The sequence below is a fragment of the Platalea leucorodia genome (genome assembly GCF_965183815.1).
Source record: "Platalea leucorodia genome assembly, chromosome: 3".
Classification (NCBI taxonomy): Eukaryota; Metazoa; Chordata; class Aves; order Pelecaniformes; family Threskiornithidae; genus Platalea; species Platalea leucorodia.
The window spans coordinates 125,685,379-125,706,182 of NC_138825.1; the positions used below are offsets into that span (position 1 = coordinate 125,685,379).

The 20,804-nt window shown below is 39.0% G+C and overlaps 1 protein-coding gene across 8 annotated transcripts in view; it reads left to right on the forward strand.

The window, feature by feature from the left end:
* Positions 1–20,804, forward strand: part of KIF13B (kinesin family member 13B) — a 131,875-nt gene that overhangs the window by 52,192 nt on the left and 58,879 nt on the right. For 5 of the 8 annotated variants that reach the window (XM_082305732.1, XM_082305734.1, XM_082305733.1 and 2 more), the window contains 10 exons: positions 1,215–1,275; positions 3,010–3,102; positions 3,757–3,937; positions 4,343–4,430; positions 5,817–5,951; positions 7,953–8,065; positions 8,500–8,611; positions 13,381–13,593; positions 16,537–16,647; positions 19,576–19,710. In XM_082305732.1, the coding sequence (XP_082161858.1) occupies positions 1,215–1,275; positions 3,010–3,102; positions 3,757–3,937; positions 4,343–4,430; positions 5,817–5,951; positions 7,953–8,065; positions 8,500–8,611; positions 13,381–13,593; positions 16,537–16,647; positions 19,576–19,710 (1,242 nt within the window). Of the gene's footprint in view, positions 1–1,214; positions 1,276–3,009; positions 3,103–3,756; positions 3,938–4,342; positions 4,431–5,816; positions 5,952–7,952; positions 8,066–8,499; positions 8,612–13,380; positions 13,594–14,508; positions 14,593–16,536; positions 16,648–19,575; positions 19,711–20,804 lie in introns of those variants that run through there. The other 3 variants (XM_082305737.1, XM_082305738.1, XM_082305739.1) reach the window with 3 other exon arrangements.

Genomic DNA, 20,804 nt, shown 5'->3' on the forward strand with positions numbered 1-20,804 from the left:
AGGGTTTTCTCATTATTAATATAGATAAGATGCAACGTATTTTGTTCCTACAATCTTTACTAGTTAAGAAATGTTGAGTTTGATTACTTATGCAGATGCTAGTTCATGGTTAGTGCCTTTAGCATATAGACAACAGACTTCACTAAAATGGGACATGAGAATGTGTTAACAGGTAGAATGAAGTTTTCAGAAATAATGGAACGAGGGTTCAGGAGGTGGATGGGAGATGCTGGCATGGTGCGCTTGCTCTGCCAGCGGCATCGGAAGCGATGCAAACGTTAGCTACGTAGCAATACGGGATATCTAAAGGGGAAAGAGCAGCCTTCGTTAAGCTTAGGGGAGAAGTAAACAGCCAAAGAGCAACACATTATGCTTCCCTTTCCTTATATCCTACAGAGTAAATTTTGCCTGGGTGAAGGTAGGTCAGATATTACCCTGAATTTTTTTTCCTTACAAATACATATCCAGGGGAGTTGTTTTTGCAAATGCCTGGTTTTGCAGCTTGAAGTCCCGAAATACACGCTGTCTTATTGGAGAATAGCTTTCATGGTGAAAGGTGCCTGTGGACCTCTAAATGGATTGACCACAAAATTGAAAATTTTCTATATTTAAAAAGATGATAGTGCTACTCCTCTCATGATAAAACTCATTTGCTCTATGTTGTTCTTTACAAGCATTAGACTTTGGTGATGAGTGTTTCTGTTTGTCAGCAGTATATAAATACATCCTCCTCTTCTACCGAAGGAGGTTCCTACCCTAAGGCATGTTTTTAATTTATGCAGACAGGAGACACGGGGAGACGGTAGGCAGAAACAGCCAGGGGACATCTGTCAGTTTGCAAAATAGAAAGTCTTGTGAAAAATGAATCGCAAGGATGGGTTTAAAGGAAGATAAGGAGAGCTCCTTGACATCCACTCGGTTGCCACATGGAGAGCTTTTGGAGAGCATGGAATAGGATTCACACAGTAGAAAGGAAGAAATAAAACCAAGGAACAAATAAAAGCAAGGAACAGGCTTGTATATAGGAAGATGCAGTGTTTGTTTAGGCTTCAAACTCATAGAAAACAAGTAATTCCGTGGGAATGTGTATTATGTTCAGAATGGCCCTGAGGAGCGTGATGTTAGCCAACATGATACAGCGCTGTCAAAATTTGGATAATGTGTTGATTTGGCAACAGTTTTTCTAAGGTGTCCTCCTGGTTATTTTCCTGCAGGTGTTTGCTTACGATCACTGCTTTTGGTCTATGGATGAATCTGTCAGAGAAAAATACGCAGGTAATATTTACTGTAGCTTTGTGCTCCTTGTCTCCAAGTGTGAGTGATCTAATTAAAATACAACATTTGCTCCCGGGCACAGACCGTATGGCACAAAGTGCCTTCCCCTGTATGACTGCTTGCTGTCAAAAGAAAAAGGAAAATCTTCAATTATTCCTGTTTCTCTTCTCTAAAGAAGATAATAGCAATGGGCATTGCTGCCTGTTTGCAGCGTAGGAAATTCTGAAATCCGTCACAAGAACGGGTTACTCATATTTACATCCTTATTTAAAATACTGTTCCAAGTCCATTATTTTAAAAGCATCGAATCCATTTCTTTTCAGGATTTGAGGAACATTGCTATATGTACTTTCATGTTTCACAGTGCTGATGGGAGTTTGGCCTCGTATGAGAACTCAATAATGAAGTATTAAAAAAAGCCTAATTTAATATAGGGGTATGTGAATTCATACGGTCTGGTGAGAATGTGTAATGTATTTAATTAAAAGTTTTCTGTGTATTATTATGACACATTTTGGCAAATAGTGATGGTAAAATATGAAATATATTTGGACTTAACCACGCTTGTGATCTATTCCTTTCATACTTGTTATCTCTTAAAATTGGGAATCAGTTAAGCTTGTTTACATTTATTAAAAAAAAAAAAACCCAAACAAAAAAACCACAAGAAAAATAAAAGATGCGTATGCTTCTAGGTTTTAATTTCTCCATGCAAATAACTAATGAATAGTAATCTAGTGAGGAATTGAGAAAAACGTGACACTTTCAGCCATACAAATTACATAGGAAGGTAAAGTTTTTGTTTCTCAGACTAATGGAGGCGCTTATGTCACTTGTATCATGGTCTGTTATACGTTGGAAGTGTTGGGTCCAAAACCATTCTGCTGTGCTTAGCTCGGCACGGCTATTAGTGATTTTGATGGGGAATTTTGCGTGCATAAAATTCTGAGTGGACTTGGATGGAAAGATACAGACGTCAATCAATGAGAGAAAAGGAAAAGCTTTCAGGGACATTAACGTATTTGAGAGGACTTTTCGGTCCATAAAGTTCTGCCATGTCTGGTTCAGACTTCAGTTCTTCTGCTTGTAAAAGAAATTCTGAAAGTAGGGACTTTGTTTAAATAGATAATACCCAAGTATATTAAGCATTTCTTCCTCTGTTTGGAAAAGGAGCCGAAAAGCTGTTTCTACAGATTTGGGTCAATTACAAAGAAGAGATATACCCTGTATTTTGCTAATGCATGTCTTGTACTATGATATCTCCCACATAGTTGGGATTCCTTCTCTGCAAAAATCTCCTCATTGTGTTATTTAATACCTTGTACATACACAGTAAAATGATCTAGTGCTCCACTAATTGCTCTAGATTAAAATCAAAAGGCAGTTGTTAAAATGTATGGGTTGAGCATATTTTGAGGTGGTGTCATTCACCGGTGGATGAAATTCTGCAGCTGGTAGTAGATTTTCTGCTGATAAAACTTCTGAGTATGACCATCGATAGGATGTTGTTTTAAGCACATACAGGTATATCCATGATAATCACAGCTTCTGATTTTTACAGTAGCATAAATCTGGAGCACGTCTACTGGCTGATGGTCTTGCTTGTTATTTGGGCAACAACAGCAGGAAAACACTAACTGTTTGCTTTTACATAATTACTGAAGGATCCAAATCAAGGGGCGGGGGGAATCTGTTGCTTTGTTACAATGTTAGCTTGTGTGTTTTATTTCTTAGGTCAAGATGTTGTTTTCAAGTGCCTTGGAGAGAATATTCTTCAGAATGCCTTTGAAGGCTACAACGCTTGCATCTTTGCCTATGGGCAAACTGGTGAGTCCCTTCTGGACGTAGGCAAAAAATAATGTTAACACAAAAGATGTGTTACGTTCTGACTGGAGACTTTTCACGGCTGTTGTGACGTTGTTTCAGGAGAAACGCCTTGTAATGTAGATAAGAAATGTTTTTCTCTTCTGTAACATTAGATGTGAGGTGGACAGGATGAGAAATAGGATTTTGTCTGTTGCTGCTGGCTACCCTTATTTCTCACACCTTAGATGATAATCTTTGGAATGATTGTGATCGCCCTTGAATTCAGTGCATCACTCATGTTTTCTACATCTGTAGTTGGAATAATCTTAATAATCATTTTAAATGTAATACGTAAAAATGAGCATGTTTGTGCAACTGATTTTTCTCATTGTGGCACATATGTGGGTGATAGTGGGTTGCCATCTACAGTAAGGTTGTACTTAGCTGAGAAAGCCTTCTCTATCAGTTTGAACTAACTTCTTGTTTTGCTTTTCCTTTTAATTAAATGAGCTTTAGGTAAATGGCGTTTTGGTTGCTTTAAAATAGAAAACTGCACAGATACCTTTCACTGAAATGCAAATTTTTTTTTTTACCTCTCCTCTCTATTTCCTTTCCATGTTCTGCACAGCAAGAAACTTTGTTGCCTGTACACTAATTATAGATTCAATCACACAGGATCTGGAAAATCATACACAATGATGGGTACTGCTGACCAGCCTGGATTAATCCCAAGACTTTGCAGTGGACTCTTTGAAAGAGCTCAGAAAGAAGAAAATGAAGAGCAGAGTTTCAAAGTGGAAGTATCCTACATGGAGATATACAATGAGAAAGTCAGAGATCTTCTTGACCCAAAAGGGTAAGTAATTTGTGTGTCAGCAGCACTGTAATAAGCTGTCATACACTCTTCCTTTCCTAACCAGCGTGCCTTAATGGATCCCATCTAAGGCATTTGCGTAGGATGGCTTTTCCTTCTTCCTGATCTCGGTGCCCTTCCATTTTAAATCAAAGTAAAGTAGTGAGACTAAAAGCTCAGAGTAAACTCACCCTAATGCTAGCTTTTAGGAAGTGACAAAAATGTCTCTGTCAGCATTTTATATGTAGACATAAGGCTTTTTTGTTTGTATTATAGTCCTTGTTCTGTGCTTTATTATGGTATTTGTAAGACCATCATGTTTGAGATCTGTCAGTGAGAAATTGACTTTCTATAAATGTTGTCTTAAGTCAGTCATGTGCTTATAAATAATTTTTTTTTTCCAACCAGAAGCCGTCAGTCATTAAAAGTTAGAGAACACAGTGTTTACGGTCCTTACGTAGATGGCCTATCCAAACTAGCTGTTGCTAGCTACAAGGTAAGGATCAATTTTATGAAAGGCTTGTGTTGACATCCTAAACACAAGGGTGCTATCCCTTAAGCAGGAGAAAATTAATCTACACCTAATCGCCATGGAAGTAACATGGATTTTAGAGCAAGAGAGCTGTAGGATTGTTGTATTGTGATCACCAGGGAGGACAGAATTAAGAGCAGAAACTCATCTTCATCCTGTGCTATTCAATAATTCTGGAAGTAATTCAACTATTTAATGAAACAGCTTTCCTCCCAAACTTGAGTGTACACTGTATCCATGAGAAAGCATTCCGTGATTAATTACAGAACTAGGATTTAGCAGAGACGGGCTTTCAGTACCACATTTTGTCACTTTTTGGCTGTCATGCTATTGCCTAGTGATTTCACTTACCAGTAGCACACAGGCACACTGGAATTATAAACTAATGGTTGTTTACAAGGCAAATACTGAGAACATTGCATGAAACTTGCTTGCTGGGTAGTAAATGTTTATATATACATTCTCAAAATGCCCTAATTTTTAAGAAGCATTAATGTACTGTGGGAGAAATGAGTAAATATGGGATGGAATGCTGTCATCTTAAGCAAAACATGAAAATGGTGCCTTCCCTCCTATTGCAGTCTCTCCAGCTGTTCATCTCGCTGGTGGTTTCTGTTAAGACAAGACACATTGCATGCTTTTCCTTTACATGTTGCCCAGCAGCTTCGTGTAATACGGCATACAGAGTCACAGTGGTCTGTGGTGGTCTTCTGTTTGATTGTTTTGGGGTTTTTTTTAGCATCATCCAGCTAGAGATGAATAAAAGTTAAGCCCAAGACTCTAAAGTTTTAACTATTTTACAGGATTTCTATAAAACACTTAAGTAGGGGAGCTGTGTATTTCTCAACTATCACAACTTACCATATCAGAAGACTTTATAAGCTCTTACATGTAGGGGGAATATAATGAGCAGTTCAGTGTGGTTCTGTTTTATAAAACTTTGAGCCTAATGTCAGTATTGCAGATTTCAAGAACGTGTATTTGACAACTGAGGCTAAAATATTACGGTGTTCAAACATGAATTGCTGTTTCCTCGCTTTTTTCCTTTGCTTTTGAGTATTGCTATGTGCAGCCAGGTGCATTATTTTTGTTGATAATTTAATATCTGGGTAGAGGTAATGGATGAATACACACGTCACAACATTGTGTAATTTCTAGTCTTTTAAAGGGGAGATCACAATATTTTTTTCTCACACTTTATGAATAAACAGTGGGAAACTTAGTGGGAAGATACTTGCTCTATTTTACCAAAAGATACTTGCTGTATTTTACCAAAATGAGATTGTTTCAGTAGATAATTGAAAGGAATGTTAATGCAGATATGCTTATGGCTGTGAAAATTGTATCTAGGACATCGAGTCCTTGATGTCCGAGGGCAACAAATCTCGAACAGTGGCTGCAACCAACATGAATGAGGAGAGCAGTCGGTCCCATGCAGTCTTCAAGATTATCCTCACCCACACTCTCTATGATGTACAATCAGGGGTAAGTAAAACAAGCTACAAGGTCTGAATGTCAAGCTTGGATGTGTGTCTCCTGCTTTAATGTATTTCACAGACTCTTAGAAATGTTGGCTGGAAGGGGCCTCGGGAGGTCACTTGTCACAGTCTCCTGCCCTCGTGCACTGCTAGCGCTGGATCGGGTTAGCGATGGCCTTGTGTAGCTAAGTCCTCCTAACGCTCACGTGCTTATGCCCCAATGCAGGGAAATCACTTTTGATACGTTTGTAAGTGGAAATGTGTTTTTTGAAATGGGCAGCAAAAATGCAGGCCCCGAGTTGCAGCAGACCTGCTGGAGGGTGCAGGGAAGATCTCCTAATCCTAGAATCTAAACTAAAGAAACACTTCTTTTTAAGCAACGGTGTGTAGTACAGACTTGGAGCAGAAACTAAAGATATAATGTGTAGATGAAAAACAGAAGAACACCTGAGTATACATCTGGTAATCTCCTTCAAGGGGTTATTTCATGCAAATATGTATAAATGATCGTCTTTATAAACAGAAACACTCATTCAAAAACTTTGCATTGTATGACATTAATATTTTTATGTATATATATTAAATATCTAAAAGATTTAAATGTGAAAGTATTTTTCTTTACATTTCCTTATATGTAAATATTCCTTGGAGGGGGGTGTGAAATACATTTATGTTAATATTATTTAATCCCTCACAGAAAATGGTGATAAACTAAAAAGGAAATAGATCTCCTATACCAAAACTCTTTAACCTTTGCTGATAGATTCTGTGCTTGGGCTATTCTTTAATGTCTTCAAAGCCTTGGAGAAATTTTGAGCGTCCACGGAGCAAATCTAAGGCATGTATGTGCCTAAATATTGAATACAATGTAAAGCATAATGAGCATTTGAATTTTTTTCCTCCTCATTTCTGAGTCTCCACCAATCTTCTTATCCAAGCAATTTTCCTTGTTCTTTATTTGTTCTTTTTCCCCTTTGCTCTTCAAATCATCAGTCATACTATGGTAAACTCCCTTGATTTGCCATGGTTTGTCATTCTGGTTTTGCTGTGGCTGTACTGCATACTTATCATACATATTTTTTGTGTGGTCATGGTCAGCCTGGATGCAAGGTGGTAGTTCTGCTTGTCCGTCTTTTCTGCATCTTCCAGTGACCACTGTGTGAGTTTCTGGAAGAGATTTCTCTGTTTTCCCATCTGCTGGTCCTTTCAGTCCTGGGAATGACACATTTCCGTATGGCCTGATGATCACACTATACTTTGAGAGGCTGAAAGTAACATTTTTGAAGGCATATTGATTCTAATTATCCTGTTCATTTAGGGGAACGTAGCACTTCGCAACTGTGATACTGAGATGCTAAAGTCGTAGATGCTGCAGAAGAGCGTGATGTGAGCAAACTGTCCTCAAAGACAGTTAGCTCTTCAGATTGACATAGGAAATTCATGGAGTGTTTCATGTCTTTTTGGGTCAAACGTGATAAAAGGATTTGTAACAAAATCTATGTTACAAGTTTAAATACTCGCATAGCTTGGATTGCTTTCTAGGAGCTGTTAAGGATATAAGAGACTTAGCAATTGTAATGATTTTTGTAAATTATAACATGCTTCTCGTCACGTTCATTCTTACTCTGAAAAATGGAAGAAACCTGGTATAAAATCTGAGATTTTGGGGAGATTGCTTTCAAGATGGGATTGTAGACCCCATGTCTTTGTTACTCCTTGGCCTGTACTACCTCTGCATTTTTCTTGGTTTACCATTTTGCTAATGTGCCCTGTGTTCCTCTCCTCTGGAGATTTCTGAGGTGTCTGGAAGACATTAGTGTATCTGACTTCACTTCAGCTAGTAAGTTACAGCGAATACTGTTCAAGACCGATGACTTTCAGAGGTGTTGGAACGGCTGCAGAGAGTCTACACCAAGAAGTGAAGCTTGATTCTTGTTTGAAAATACATCAAACGACGTAACTTAATGTGAGCGAACTAACAGGAGGTGTTCTCTGCTTCCTTCTGCAGACGTCAGGCGAGAAGGTGGGCAAGCTGAGTCTGGTGGACTTAGCAGGTAGTGAAAGGGCAACTAAGACTGGTGCTGCAGGAGACAGGCTGAAAGAAGGAAGCAACATTAACAAGTAAGACTCTGATTATTTCTTTTCCTTTTTTCATCAGTACAATCACGACTGCTAAATACAGCATACTTGTAAAATAGGATAAAGTCAATATACGGTCTTGTAGCCAGTTTTCTTCTTCCCGTCTCTCTACTTCTCTTTGTGACATACAATACTCTTAGACATTTGAATGAGATCTCTGCCTACTTAAAATGGTCGGCATTTTTCATTCTGTATTCCTGCAACTACCACATAATTGCATTGTGAAGACATGATTATTAAGGCTGAAAACATATCCTGAAAACAGGGAGTAGAGCTTCTGTGAGAGAAGAATGATCAAAACTGTACTAGGAACTTTTTCCTCAGCAGTCATTTTTGGAGAGAAAGGGACTGTCTAAATATGCGTTTGACTTATGAATATTTACACTTGTTAATGACTGCTTGTGTTCTCTGTGCAGATCCCTCACAACTCTTGGGCTGGTTATTTCTGCCCTGGCAGACCAGGCTGCTGGCAAGAACAAGAACAAATTTGTTCCTTATCGTGATTCTGTGCTCACTTGGTTACTTAAAGTAAGTACTCTGATCTCGGGTTTTTTTTAAAGAGAAATAAAAGGGAGGAAAAGGTGAGAAGAGTCCCATTCAATGAAATAAAGTGCTGCTCTTTTGCCTTGTTTTCTGCTTTTGGTGTTAACCATAATTGTCTTTGGAAAATTAGCTGGATGTAAGCCATTAGTATCTCTACAGAATAAATATTTTCCCTGTCTTCTGCTGACCTGTAATGGTCTCAAGAATAAGGAACTTTAAAAATAAATAAATAAATAAATAAAAAGCATTCTCTTTTATGTGTCAGGTTGCATACAGCTTCACACACAACCTTGGGGCTAATTTAATTTGGGCTATTGCCACATGCAACTGAATTTTACATACTGGCATAGTTAGCTTTAAAGATTTTGATTAAGACTTTTTGATTATCTTTTCCTAATTGTCTAATATATTTGTTAATATAATCCACTTTTGTCAGCAGAGTATAATTGCAGAGCATTATCCCAGTTACAGTCTGAGGAACAGGTCAGAAGACTTTGTACATCATATTCATGTGAAATGAGCAGTTAAATCATTTTCTGTACTGCTTAGGACTCTGTCTGGTATTGTTTTGGGGGGGAAAAAAAGATTGTATCATGATGGTCCTTGGAAGAAGTTCTGTAAGGTCTAAATGAAAAAACCAAATTATTAAATAAGAGTTTTATGTGTGTCGAATTAGAAGGCAAGCTTTTGCTTTGTTGTTTTTCCCCACTTCCTAGATACAGTGGCCGTAAAGCGTGGTAGCCTGCTCACAAAAAATCTTGGGAGTGCAAGATTGATTTTAGGTGTAGTCGTCATCTGGATTTCTCCCGTGCTCTGAACGAGTGGCAAGCACAAATGTAGCCACTTCTATCTGTAAAAAGCTTGCCTGCTAGTAAAGGTGGCTTGTCTTTCTTTTTCTTATCTTGCCTGGTACAGCTTGAGTGGTCTTGGTTGACTTGGATTTTAAAGGATTATTGAATTAGGTGTCACACGTAGATGATTTCAGTTTCATTTTTGTAACCTGTCATTTTGTTAAAATTTTTCTCTTTCATCATTTGACTGCCAGGCTGTTTTGTGACCATGTCTTGTAGAAATGCTAACTTACCAAGTTGCCTTTTTTCCCTTGTGCTCTGTTTTATTGTTATCAAGAAGCAAATGAGAATCTATTTCTTAGTAGAAAGATATAGTCTGGGAAGAAACTGATTTTTGGCACCACCAGCCTTTTTTTGTCCTCTTACTTTTGTGGGTGCTCTGGCTAGATTTTGTTGTCTTGAATACTCTGCTTTGCTTCCCCACCCATTCTTAGCAATGATTTTAGATGTTGTTTGAATTTTGATTTGATTGCACATGTGGAAAGAAAAAGAAAAAGTTACTTGCAGGTTATACAGAGGAGTGGAGATTAAAAAAGATGTTTTCCTTAAGGAGATTTGAAAACAAAGTTGACTTCAGTGCTTAAGTAAAATAAAATCTCTCCTCATGTAACCCCTTGACACCACAAGCCTTCATTTTTCTCAGTACTGTCTTTTAATGAACCTTTTAGCATGACTACTGTGAAACGATTTCTCTCTTCTCCCCGGTGTAAACATCACAGATACTGGACGTCAAATAGTACGGTCATGAGGGCTACATAAAGATCAGAATGGCATAACAGAAATAACGTCTGGGCTTTTCTTCGGGAAAGTAAATCCTCATTTCACGGTCTTCCTTGCGCTAAGACTTTTTTAGTGTTTAAACATATTTTTGCCTCTATATATATTTACACTGAGTTTTTACTCTAATTAAACAAGTGCTTTTTGGCTCTCTGCAAAGATGGGAACAAAACCGGCATGCAGCTTGCTTCAGTTTGTTCCGGTGGCATGTGTGCTTGGGTTCCTGATGGGGCCGTAATAGTCTGAGCAAGCAGAGTGGAAACTTCCCTAACGAATTTCTAGCGTTGTTGTTAGAATTAGTTATGCTGTTCCATTTCTAAACAAATCCAGCAAGCAGACTGAAATTCCTGTTTAGCACCTGTCTGATGCATTGTAGCTACGATGACGATGGCCATACACAGCACAAGCTTTAGCTCATAAATAGAAGCGCACTTTTGTTCTGCCTTCTTTCAAGCAAACCTTCTTTGTGTCTTTAACATCCAGCTATGTTAAGTGCAAACAAAAGGGTTGGGGCTTTGGGATTTTTTACAAACAAGCTCATTGAAGAGAAGCTTTATTTTGAAAAGGGAAAATTTAAACATTTTTTTAATTAAGGATCAAAGGAGGGATTTATTCATTTAAAGAGGCCAGTTTGTAGAAGCCATGAGATGGTGGGCTATCTTTCTCTCCAGCTCTCAGCTTTTAATTATGATGCCAAAGTGGAGTGAATGTGTTCTAACACTACGAATATCTGTCATATAGAGTCTCTCCACAAATCCGAGAAACCGGTAGAGTTCAGGAGATCTCAAGATCTAACACTTTGTCTTTAATTTTGTTGAGGATCTTTAGACAAAAGGACCAGGTAAAAAATATTACTGCAAGAAGAGGCTTGGAGAGTGGTGTCAGGTCATGTGGGGGAAGTGGAATAGCTTATCAGCCGTTTAGCCTCCTGGTTTTATCTAATTCCGTTGATCTCGTTTTCCCATTTTTTTCAGAAGCCCTATGTGTTTTACTGCTGGCTGCTTTTAAAAATACAATTACAAATCTTTCCATTGTAAGTTCTTTTCACGGTAATCTTGGTGCTAGAGAAGACTGTGCTAGTTTAGTCTTAGAAATAACTAAACTTATTTATTCCCACTCTGTGTGTGTCTCTCTATCACATGCAATCCCAGCCTTTCCAGGGTAATTTGCAGATGCTGTCCTCATTAATGAGAGGCTGGCTTAATATTCATCTACCTTTCTTGCTTAGCATTAAAGAAACCGGTGAAATCAGCCCAACGGTTTTATCCATAAAACTTTATCGGACAGTCTGCCATTGGGCTTGAATAGCCACAGTACAAGAGGAACTTTACCCAACTTATAATGGGTGTTTTGTGACTTGCGGTGTATCACTGTAACAGCGTTCTCAGCTGCCTGTACAGCAGAGTTGCAATGCAAATAACGAATTAATCCTATTTTGGAGCTAATTAGTGCAGTGAAGGAGGTTCCCAAAGTGCGAACTGTTACGGTTTGATTTGGACGCTGAGTACCTGGCCAGCTCCCTGATAAACTTCATCAGTTTATGCAGAGCAGGGATTGCAGCTACAGAGTGTCGTTCCTCATCTTTGAAAACCATTGGCGGGTTGAAGAAAAGTCCTGGCTTCTGCAGAGCCAGAAATCCCATTGAATGAGTCATATGCTTTGGTTAGTCTTTTTAAAGTTTTCAGTAGATGCTTTGGAAAAACATTTGTGTGTTACAGAGTGGATCCTCCCAAGCCATGTATTTATTGGAGGAAACATTGCTCCTCAGATGAGCGGAAAAAAACCCACGCTGATATCAGTCAGAAGGCTGTGATTTTTCGATTGACTTCTCTCTAAATACTCTTACCTGCAAGTGCTAACCATGCTGGTGTACCTGACTGTGCTGAACACTGTACAAATGAAATTATATTCTCTACCCAAAGAGCTAACAGCCCTCTTGCATGACCAGAGACAGCAGAGTGCTACCAGTGCAGCAGCGAAGCAACATCGGTCTGTGTGGTCACTGCTTGTCTGACCACCGAAGCAGCCAAGCTGCTGTCAAATTATTTTAGGCATCACGCAGCAAAAAAAGAGTGTCTTAAGGAAATACTTAAAGGGGCATTTTAATGATTGCTAGGGAAAGCTATGTGTGTGCTTTGTAATTGAAATGGTTAGACAAGCAGCTAATGTAGTCAGATTGTTCTAATGGCAATGCCTGACCTAGATTTCATGGGTTATTGAAGATGAAAGTTAATAGCATGGTTCCTCTCAGAAAGGGATATTGGGTTAAAAACAAAACCAAAAAAAACCACCACCACCCCCCAAAAAAACCCCCAATCAACCAAACAAAAAAATTTGCAAAATTTAAACCAGACTATTTTATCATTTAGCCTGGCCAAAATTGTAAAACATAATTTTGTGGTCAGTAAAAAGACGGCGCGCTTCCTTCCTTCCCTCGCTCCCCCGACACACTGCCTTGCAGGAATGTGGTTTCACGCCCTTCTTCTCTGTCAACCAAATTCCGAAAGGGTAGTTTCTTACATAACTCGATTTAGATTTGTGAGCTGTGTAAGTGGGGGGAAGGGAAGGGCCCCATTCTGAAATATTTATAAGGATAAATTCAACTATATTGTTTATGAGGAGATCTTTAAGTAATTTAAATTAAGTACTTACTGGAACCATCTCGCTTCCAGTCTTTAAAATAAGATATTCTGAATTCATCGTGATCTTTCCTGAGCTCCTTCAATAGTATCTGAGAAATCTAATGCTGGAGTGCTTATATTTCTGGTTTATAAACCTAAGCAGAAAACATGGAAGTAAACCTTTGAAGCTCTTACTAGGCACCATAAAGCCCAAAAAAGGAACTGTTTTCATTCCTGTTTAAATTGAAACTGATTCTGAAAGCCAAGAATGACATTTCCTAAATATGCTTAAAAAAACAAGAGACAATCGAAAATAACAACTTTCCTTGACTTACGCAGCTTAAAATATTAGTTTTGAACTGAGGAGCTCTGACAAAAATGCTCCTGTTACTAGTTGCCCCCCATCTACTCCCAACCCGAGGTTATTATTCACTGCCTAAGTTCATTGACTGGCTAAAACCAAAGGAACCTTCTCTTTTAATTTATAACCTCTGCCGCTTTTCAGGACAGCCTTGGTGGTAACAGCAAGACTGCCATGGTAGCAACAGTAAGCCCGGCAGCAGACAACTACGATGAGACCCTTTCAACACTGAGGTATGCGGATCGGGCCAAGAACATCGTTAATCATGCCGTGGTGAACGAAGACCCCAACGCTCGCATTATTCGGGAGCTCCGTGAGGAAGTGGAGAAGCTGCGAGAACAGCTCACAAAAGCAGAGGTACAAATTTTAGTCTTGACTAGCCAGTAAGTCCTGTAAACCCCGTTGTCAGGACTTTGTTACCAGGCTTTTGAAAATGAACACCACAAAGAATTACTACGTGGTATCTGGGAGAAGTCTCCCTTTAGATCCCTTCTTTCTGTTTTTCTGTTTGTCAGTCTTGAAACATGGGTGATAATGTGAGATACCAGGTTCTGTTTGAACATCTCGTTGAGCAATCTTGGGTTTATTGTGAGATACGAATCAAAAGCAAGAGGACGTGGAGGCAGGAATAGGGGCGGAGCCTTAGGATTGTGCAGTTTATAGGCAGAGCTTTGCTGGTGTATTTTAAGAATTCAATGTGGCTACATCCTGCGAGATGTGAATTCAGTGAATGCTTGCTTACAAGCTTTAACTGTTCTAAATTGAATCTCTTGCAGGTGCTAGACAATATGAGGAATATCTGCATAGCTGCCTCAATGAAATTGTGAAAGGAGCATGGTCTAAATGTTAGATGAAGGCCAAGAACTAGTGTAACTCTGAGTTTTGTTCTCCAATATGGAAAAGCAATGGTGATATAATCCGTCTGTCTTGCAATTCAGAAAAATTATGATTACAGTATTTGCCTCATGAGATATGCAGGAAATGCGAGCTGTGATATTAGAAATGACGGGTGGATTTTGAACTGTTCTCATTTGAGCTGCTTAATATGCTAAGCATCCAATAAGTGTATATCAGTTTCTTTAAGGCATCTCAAGTTAAATATCTAAAAATCCCTCTAAAATATGAACCACAGACTTAACAGTACTCTGAGAGATGCAAGTATTCCCTATTTGTTTCATTTGTGAGCATTAATGCCAAAATAATGGCAGCTTTCCAATTAATGAAGTAGTGTTTCCTAAATGTGAAGTAATAAATATTTCCGTTTCCAAGTATTGCAATCCCACCCTAGTTGTCATCCAGTGGCATTGACAAAGAGCGTGGAAAAAATGCTGAGGTTGGCTATGAAGAGGCTACACGGTAAGGGTCAAAACCCACACTCCTTGTCTTGTCAGTTTATTACATTTGTAGCCCATCTAATTGTTCTCAGAGAAATGTGCATAAATAACTTTTTTTAAGTGAACAAAAGCATTGACCTGCTATGACAGGCAGGTTACATTTTGAAAGCTCATTTCCAGATATAGAGGTTACCAAGTTCTGGGGTCTGGGGTTTGGGTTTTTTTTCAGTGTCAGCATCCTTTTCTCTCCTAAACAGCCAAGGCAGAACAGAACTTGACAGTTTTGTTTTTTGTTTTGGTTTGGTTTGGTTTTTTCCCTCCCCAGAAGAGTAAGGCATTATCCTCTTTTCCCCTTTTCTTTTTTAATCCCCACATTTTGATCTTTTCTTGTGGAGATTACTATCCCATGTTTTAATTTGTCTGTGCCAAGACCACCAGCTTGTCCTTCCTCAGCTGGGAATTTAAACTAACTGCTTCCAGCAGAGAAGCACGCCGGCTGGTCGGGTGCGAATCTGGGCCCATGTATCTGTTGGTTTTATAAGCGTTGTAGAGAGTGAGAATTACCTAGCTCATTTTACAGTTGAAGCATGTGCAAATGTTGAGTAATTTTGATTACAAATAGACAAACCAGACTTAGATCTTGAGAGTAACTGGGCTTCGCCTTCCTGTCCTGCTCTGTAGTGTCCAGCGCCTTTGCACTCATCATGTTTTATCGGTCATAAGAAATCTTTGTTCTGGAGATTGCATTGGCTTCACTTTCCTTCCTGGGTGGAATTCATGTTCCTTTTTACCCTGTATTTAGATATTTGAGATATTCAACCAGAAAAAGACTACATGGGACACATCAGCTGACAGTTCATAGGCTGTTGTGTCTTGAGGCAGAGGAAACTCCTGTCCTAAAACAGGATTTTCCACTCCTTGCTCCTTTTCTTGAACAAGCCGCAGTGTAATGAGGCCACTCTGTTTGATTTGGATTCCTGTGAGGAATTTTGGGTTTTGTGGTAAGGGAATATCTGATGGAGAACGATGCTTGCATTGTTTAATTGGCCTTGCATAAATACCTACCAGCCAAAACCATTTTCATCTCATTAGCAGTAATGAAATAACGACGTAAGGATGTCCACAGGCTTCCTGCTCAAGGTAGTACAGGAGGAATATGCCAGTACCGAGACTGGAGGAAGTAAATACGTGTACTAAGAAAATGTTGATGTCCTTTCTGTTTTTGGAGTGTCTGATGGGTGGCGGTGGGGGTATCTGCTTATTCTCAAGTTAGTCCTTGGGTGGAACATGGGCCTTGGACTGTTTCACAAAACAAAATTAGAGCTGTGATGGATCAGCAAGAAAATGGAATTTCAGTGTCTGGAAACACATTGTAAGGCTTCTTTTGATACCCGCTGTGTAAAATGCGTGTGTAGAGGTGAATAACCAGAACACCTCAAGTGCCTTGATATTTGCTGCAGAAAGAAAAAAAAAATCACACCCATCAGGCCATATCAAAACAAACGATAAAAATATTTTGGTGGCATGGCAGTGTAAGCGACTGAGATGTTAACTGCCATTTTGAGGGAAAGCAAGCTGAGAGAAGGGTGGCTAGCCAGATCAGAAGTGTCCGAGAAACACGACTGGTTTAGATACGAGTCATTTGGGATACTCATATTGGTATAGAAATGAGATTAGTCTGCATTTGAGTGTCTTTGTGCAAATCTGCCAGTATCATGTAATTGGTTTGCATTGAGGTATATAAACTCCACTTTAGCATCTGTACTCGAAACTAATTAAACTAACTTTTCGATGGATTCTGCATTTATATGCAATATGTATTTTAAAAACCCCTTTACTTACTGATAAGTATGCCTTGGAGAATGAGTAATGTTATGTTTCCTTTTTTCCCCCATCTGTGTGACAGCGATGTGAAAAAAACAAAGCACAACGAGCTTTCTTGTTTTATTTGCTTTTATTTCCGCAGGCTATGAAATCACCAGAATTGAAAGAACGATTGGAGGAATCAGAAAAGTTGATTCAGGAAATGACTGTGACCTGGGAAGAAAAATTAAGAAAAACTGAGGAGATAGCACAGGTTTGCTGCTTTCTTCCCCCCCCCCCCCTTTTTTTTTTATGAAAAATAGGTTTGTTTCCTTTGTCTGTCTGTTCATAGAGATTGTCTGAATCTCTCCTCACATTTATGGGTAAGTAGGTCAAGCTTACTGCCCTTTTGAAAAGCTTCACTTAATTCCTGTAATAGCTGGGTACCTCCCAGATTGCTATTCCAATGACAATAATAAATTGTCACTGTATGCAAATGGAGATGTTATTTAAAAAAATAATAATCCATGGATGAATGGATTACAGGGATTTTATATTCTTCAGACAGTAAAATTGTTGTCTGTGTTGAAAGATGGAGTGTTGAGAGCACTAAATACAAGGTTATGTACAGAGTGCCTCAATACACAAGGCAAAGGGCATTCAGAATATTAAAAAATAGAACTGTTCAGGATCCCTGTGTGCTTTAATACCCCTTACACTGATATTTAGGGCCTCAGACCATAATTGAAGATGATGGTTACGTTGAAAAATTGTGCAGGTCACCACGATTATTGCATGACACTTCCAATTCTTACCACACAAATGCTGATGTATATATTTGCAGTAGGCAGCTTTTGAGGGGGAGGACTATTGAAAGGTGATGAATAGCATGTAATAAATACGGAGAAAACGGAGTCTCCAATACAAAGCCCTCTTGTAGATGACACAATCAGAAGAGACTGTGTTGACTTTAGTTTTAAAGATCCATTGTAAGAAGCGCTGCTTGTGACTACGAGGGCTTCCTGGCTTTCAATGCAGATTCGTACCACGGATTTTCCTCCCTGCGTGCAAGGGTGTATAATAATAATAATAATAATAATAATAATAATAATAATAATAATAATAATAATAATAATAATAATAATAATTTCTGCTCTCATCCTACACAACAGTTTCTAGGCATAGAAACCCTGAGTGTGCGAGGAGGTTGAAAAACTGGAGTAATGGGCTCAACGCTGCAGACTAAATCTGCCTTGACGTTTGCACATAGCTGCTTGCTTTAGCTTTCCTCCTCTTCGTCTCTAAATTCTCAGCACGTTCTGATGTTTTAGATCTGAGAGTTTCATGAGCCTTGCAGCAGTAGAAAAAGTGACTTTTTTTTTTTTTTCAGAGGAGGGGGATAAGGACTAGTGTTTGTGCAGTATAAGGCTGTTTCAGGACCCCTTGGAAGCCAGTGGAAAGAACCTTCTGCCATCGTCAGTAGGCTTATGGAAGCCCAACGTTAAAGGCATTCATATCACTTGTCAAGTGATTTTATTTTTGGCCAGCATCCACCAACATCTGTCTGTCAAATTGTAGCAGGGTAGGCGGGTAGGATGGAGAGATAATTGTAAATCTTTGAGGAAAGGGTGATTGCTCATAAAGGATGAGGGCAATGGAAGAGGCCGTTTGTAGAGATGGAGTGGCAATAAGAGTTCAAAGCCTTAAAGACTATGTGAATAGGCAATTTTTCACATTTTCAGTGAGTATTTGACATCCTTTTAATGTATTTTGAATGTTTTAAGTTAATTCACGTTAGGTCTTGAGCAAAAGTTAACAGCAACCGGCTCATTTTCTTTAAGTTAAACCTATGAGATTTAGACTGTGGGCCAAGTCCTCCTTTGGGCAACACGTTCTTCATCTCTGTAGATAATAAGGAATTATGTGAACTTCAGAGCCTGGCACTGATGATCGGAAGAGAGATCTTTGACATCACACGGCAGTTTTTCCTCTGTTCTTTGTTGGTGGGTTTTTTGCCTCTCTCTCTCACACAGGCACACAGACACAGCTTTTCCTTACAAGGACGTTATGTTGGTTTTGTGAGTGTGTGGGGAGACAGGGTACAGAAAATCAAGAGGGAGTTGTGCTTGCTATTCTTTGCTGTTTTAATCTTGATTAGACCTGGTACAACTCCAATACTGAAGGGAGAATTATACTGAATAGTATGACATACTAAGTTTTTAAATACAAAGCAGAGTGGTAGGTAAAGGTCAGAACCTCAATAAACATTCCAGCATTATGTATAATGTCTGCTAGATATTTTTTTTAAGGAAGCCGCTGCAGGTCTCTTGTACTTTTTTTATTTACTTGTTTTACTCTCCCCTGTTGCAGCTTCCCCCTAGTAATTCTGTGAGAGGCCTCCCATGTTTACTTTTTATTTCGTTCGCTGTTGTGGACAGTGAGTCTCATTTCAGTTTCTGTATGATCCTGGGAACAATTCTCAACATTTCTATCTCAATTTTTTTTTTTTTTGGTAGAAGAATCCCTTTCTGTTCTTAAGTCAGAAATGTTTAGTGTTCCTCTTTCACTGCTCTAGTCTTCACCCAAACACTTCCCTTTGAAAGATGTACGTTTTTGCACAGTAATGCTTTGTTGTTGAATTCTATGAAGTCTATTGACGAGAACAAAACACCATCCAAAATGCTGCTATTCTTGTTCAGCAGGAAGTGTTATTTGCATTACTTAAATAGCAGGTTGCCAGTTTTTTGTCATTTTGATTGCTCTGGAATAAAAGATAGACATGGAGCTTGACTTGGCAGGGATTTAACTTAACTTGTTGCTTTTTAGCTCAAAAGAGAAAATAAAGGGCTCTAGAGATGTCTTTGTGGTAGCGGTTTGCCGTTCCAGTGAGGTCATGGAGAAGCTCCTACAGTACTGCAGTGTGCTGCGCTCAGCTGTTTTCATTTTTTCCCTAGGAAGATGCAACTCTGAGACCATAGCACGTAGCCCTCTGAGACCAGAGGTGGAAGGACAAGAGAAATTACAGATACCCCGATCAGAGCTTGATACAACCAAGGCTTTGGTGTCTAATCTATTGCAGAAGAGTTACCTCTTTCAGAAGTAGCTGCCCATCATTTTGTCTTGTGGCTTTGGCAGATAGGAATGCGTTTCTGAAGGGCTGTACATCAATCAGCTTAATTTTTTGATGGCTACTGTCTTGCAGGAGCGTCAGAAACAGTTGGAAAGTCTTGGCATATCTCTTCAGTCTTCTGGAATAAAAGTTGGGGATAATAAGTGCTTCCTGGTTAATTTGAATGCAGATCCAGCTCTCAATGAACTTCTGGTATACTATTTAAAGGTAAAAATAAATACTGATCTATATATAAATTATTTTTTTTTTAATAGAAGTGGGCCATTGGCAGAGGTGTACTTGGAGGGTATTATAAAAATGCGTATCTAAAGCATTCTCTGATACTGCCTCATTAAAAATAATATGACTGCAACCTATTTATTTCAAATTTAATTCTTTGTCTCATAGGAAGGTTTGGGGGTTTTATGTTTTTCTTTTGTTTTTTGAAAGAAATTTAGAGATGCTGTCTCTACTATAAACTGTCTTCTGGTTTTTTATGCCAGCTTTCACAAGGTTTTACCTAGAAAAGTATTTTATCTGGGTATATCAGTAATCAGCTTGCTTCTACATGTGTAGTACTGACTTCAGTTTATAAAATGCATTTTTATTCCCCTTCATGCAACTTGCTAGGAGTGAAAATCAAGTTCTGTTCTGCTCTAGCACTTCTGCTGATGTCATGTAAAATGCATAATGTGACTTTTGGACTCTGTGCTGAAACATTTGAGCAGTTTATTCTAGTTTAACAAACTGTAGACGTGATCTGGAGTCAGGAGGAGAAATGAGATAGAAGCATTTTTAAGTCACATTTTGGAATACAAGTTCTAAAAATTTAGCAGCGTAAGAGCGTTGGCAGTTTGAGCGTCACATTAAATCATTCTCTTCTCTTTGAAGTGGTCTATAGTAACTCTCAAAACACCCACAGAATTAGCAATTAGGCTGAAAGATGGTTTTGGTTTAGTCGGTCTTAGGAAATACGTGATCCCCTTTTGTATCAGTCATAGTTGCTCTGTGATATCTTGATGAAAGCGAGGGAAAGAGCTTTTTCAATGTTGAATCTGCTAAAAAAAACGTTAAAAAGGACAAAAGAGCTGAGCTGAGGTTTTGGGAGAAGAATTGAATCCTTTCCAGGCGCCTTGCACGTAGGTGTCCAGAGTGTGACTCAAGCTGCTAAATCAGCCTCGACACTGGCGGCTATTGAAGCAGAGCCGACTTCTGTGGCGTTCGTTGTGAGCGCACGACGAGCGCGCTGAAGACAAAGCCTGCTCAGAAAACAGGCCTTGGCCCGTCAGTACCAGCGGGAAGGTCTCAGGTGGTACTGTGCT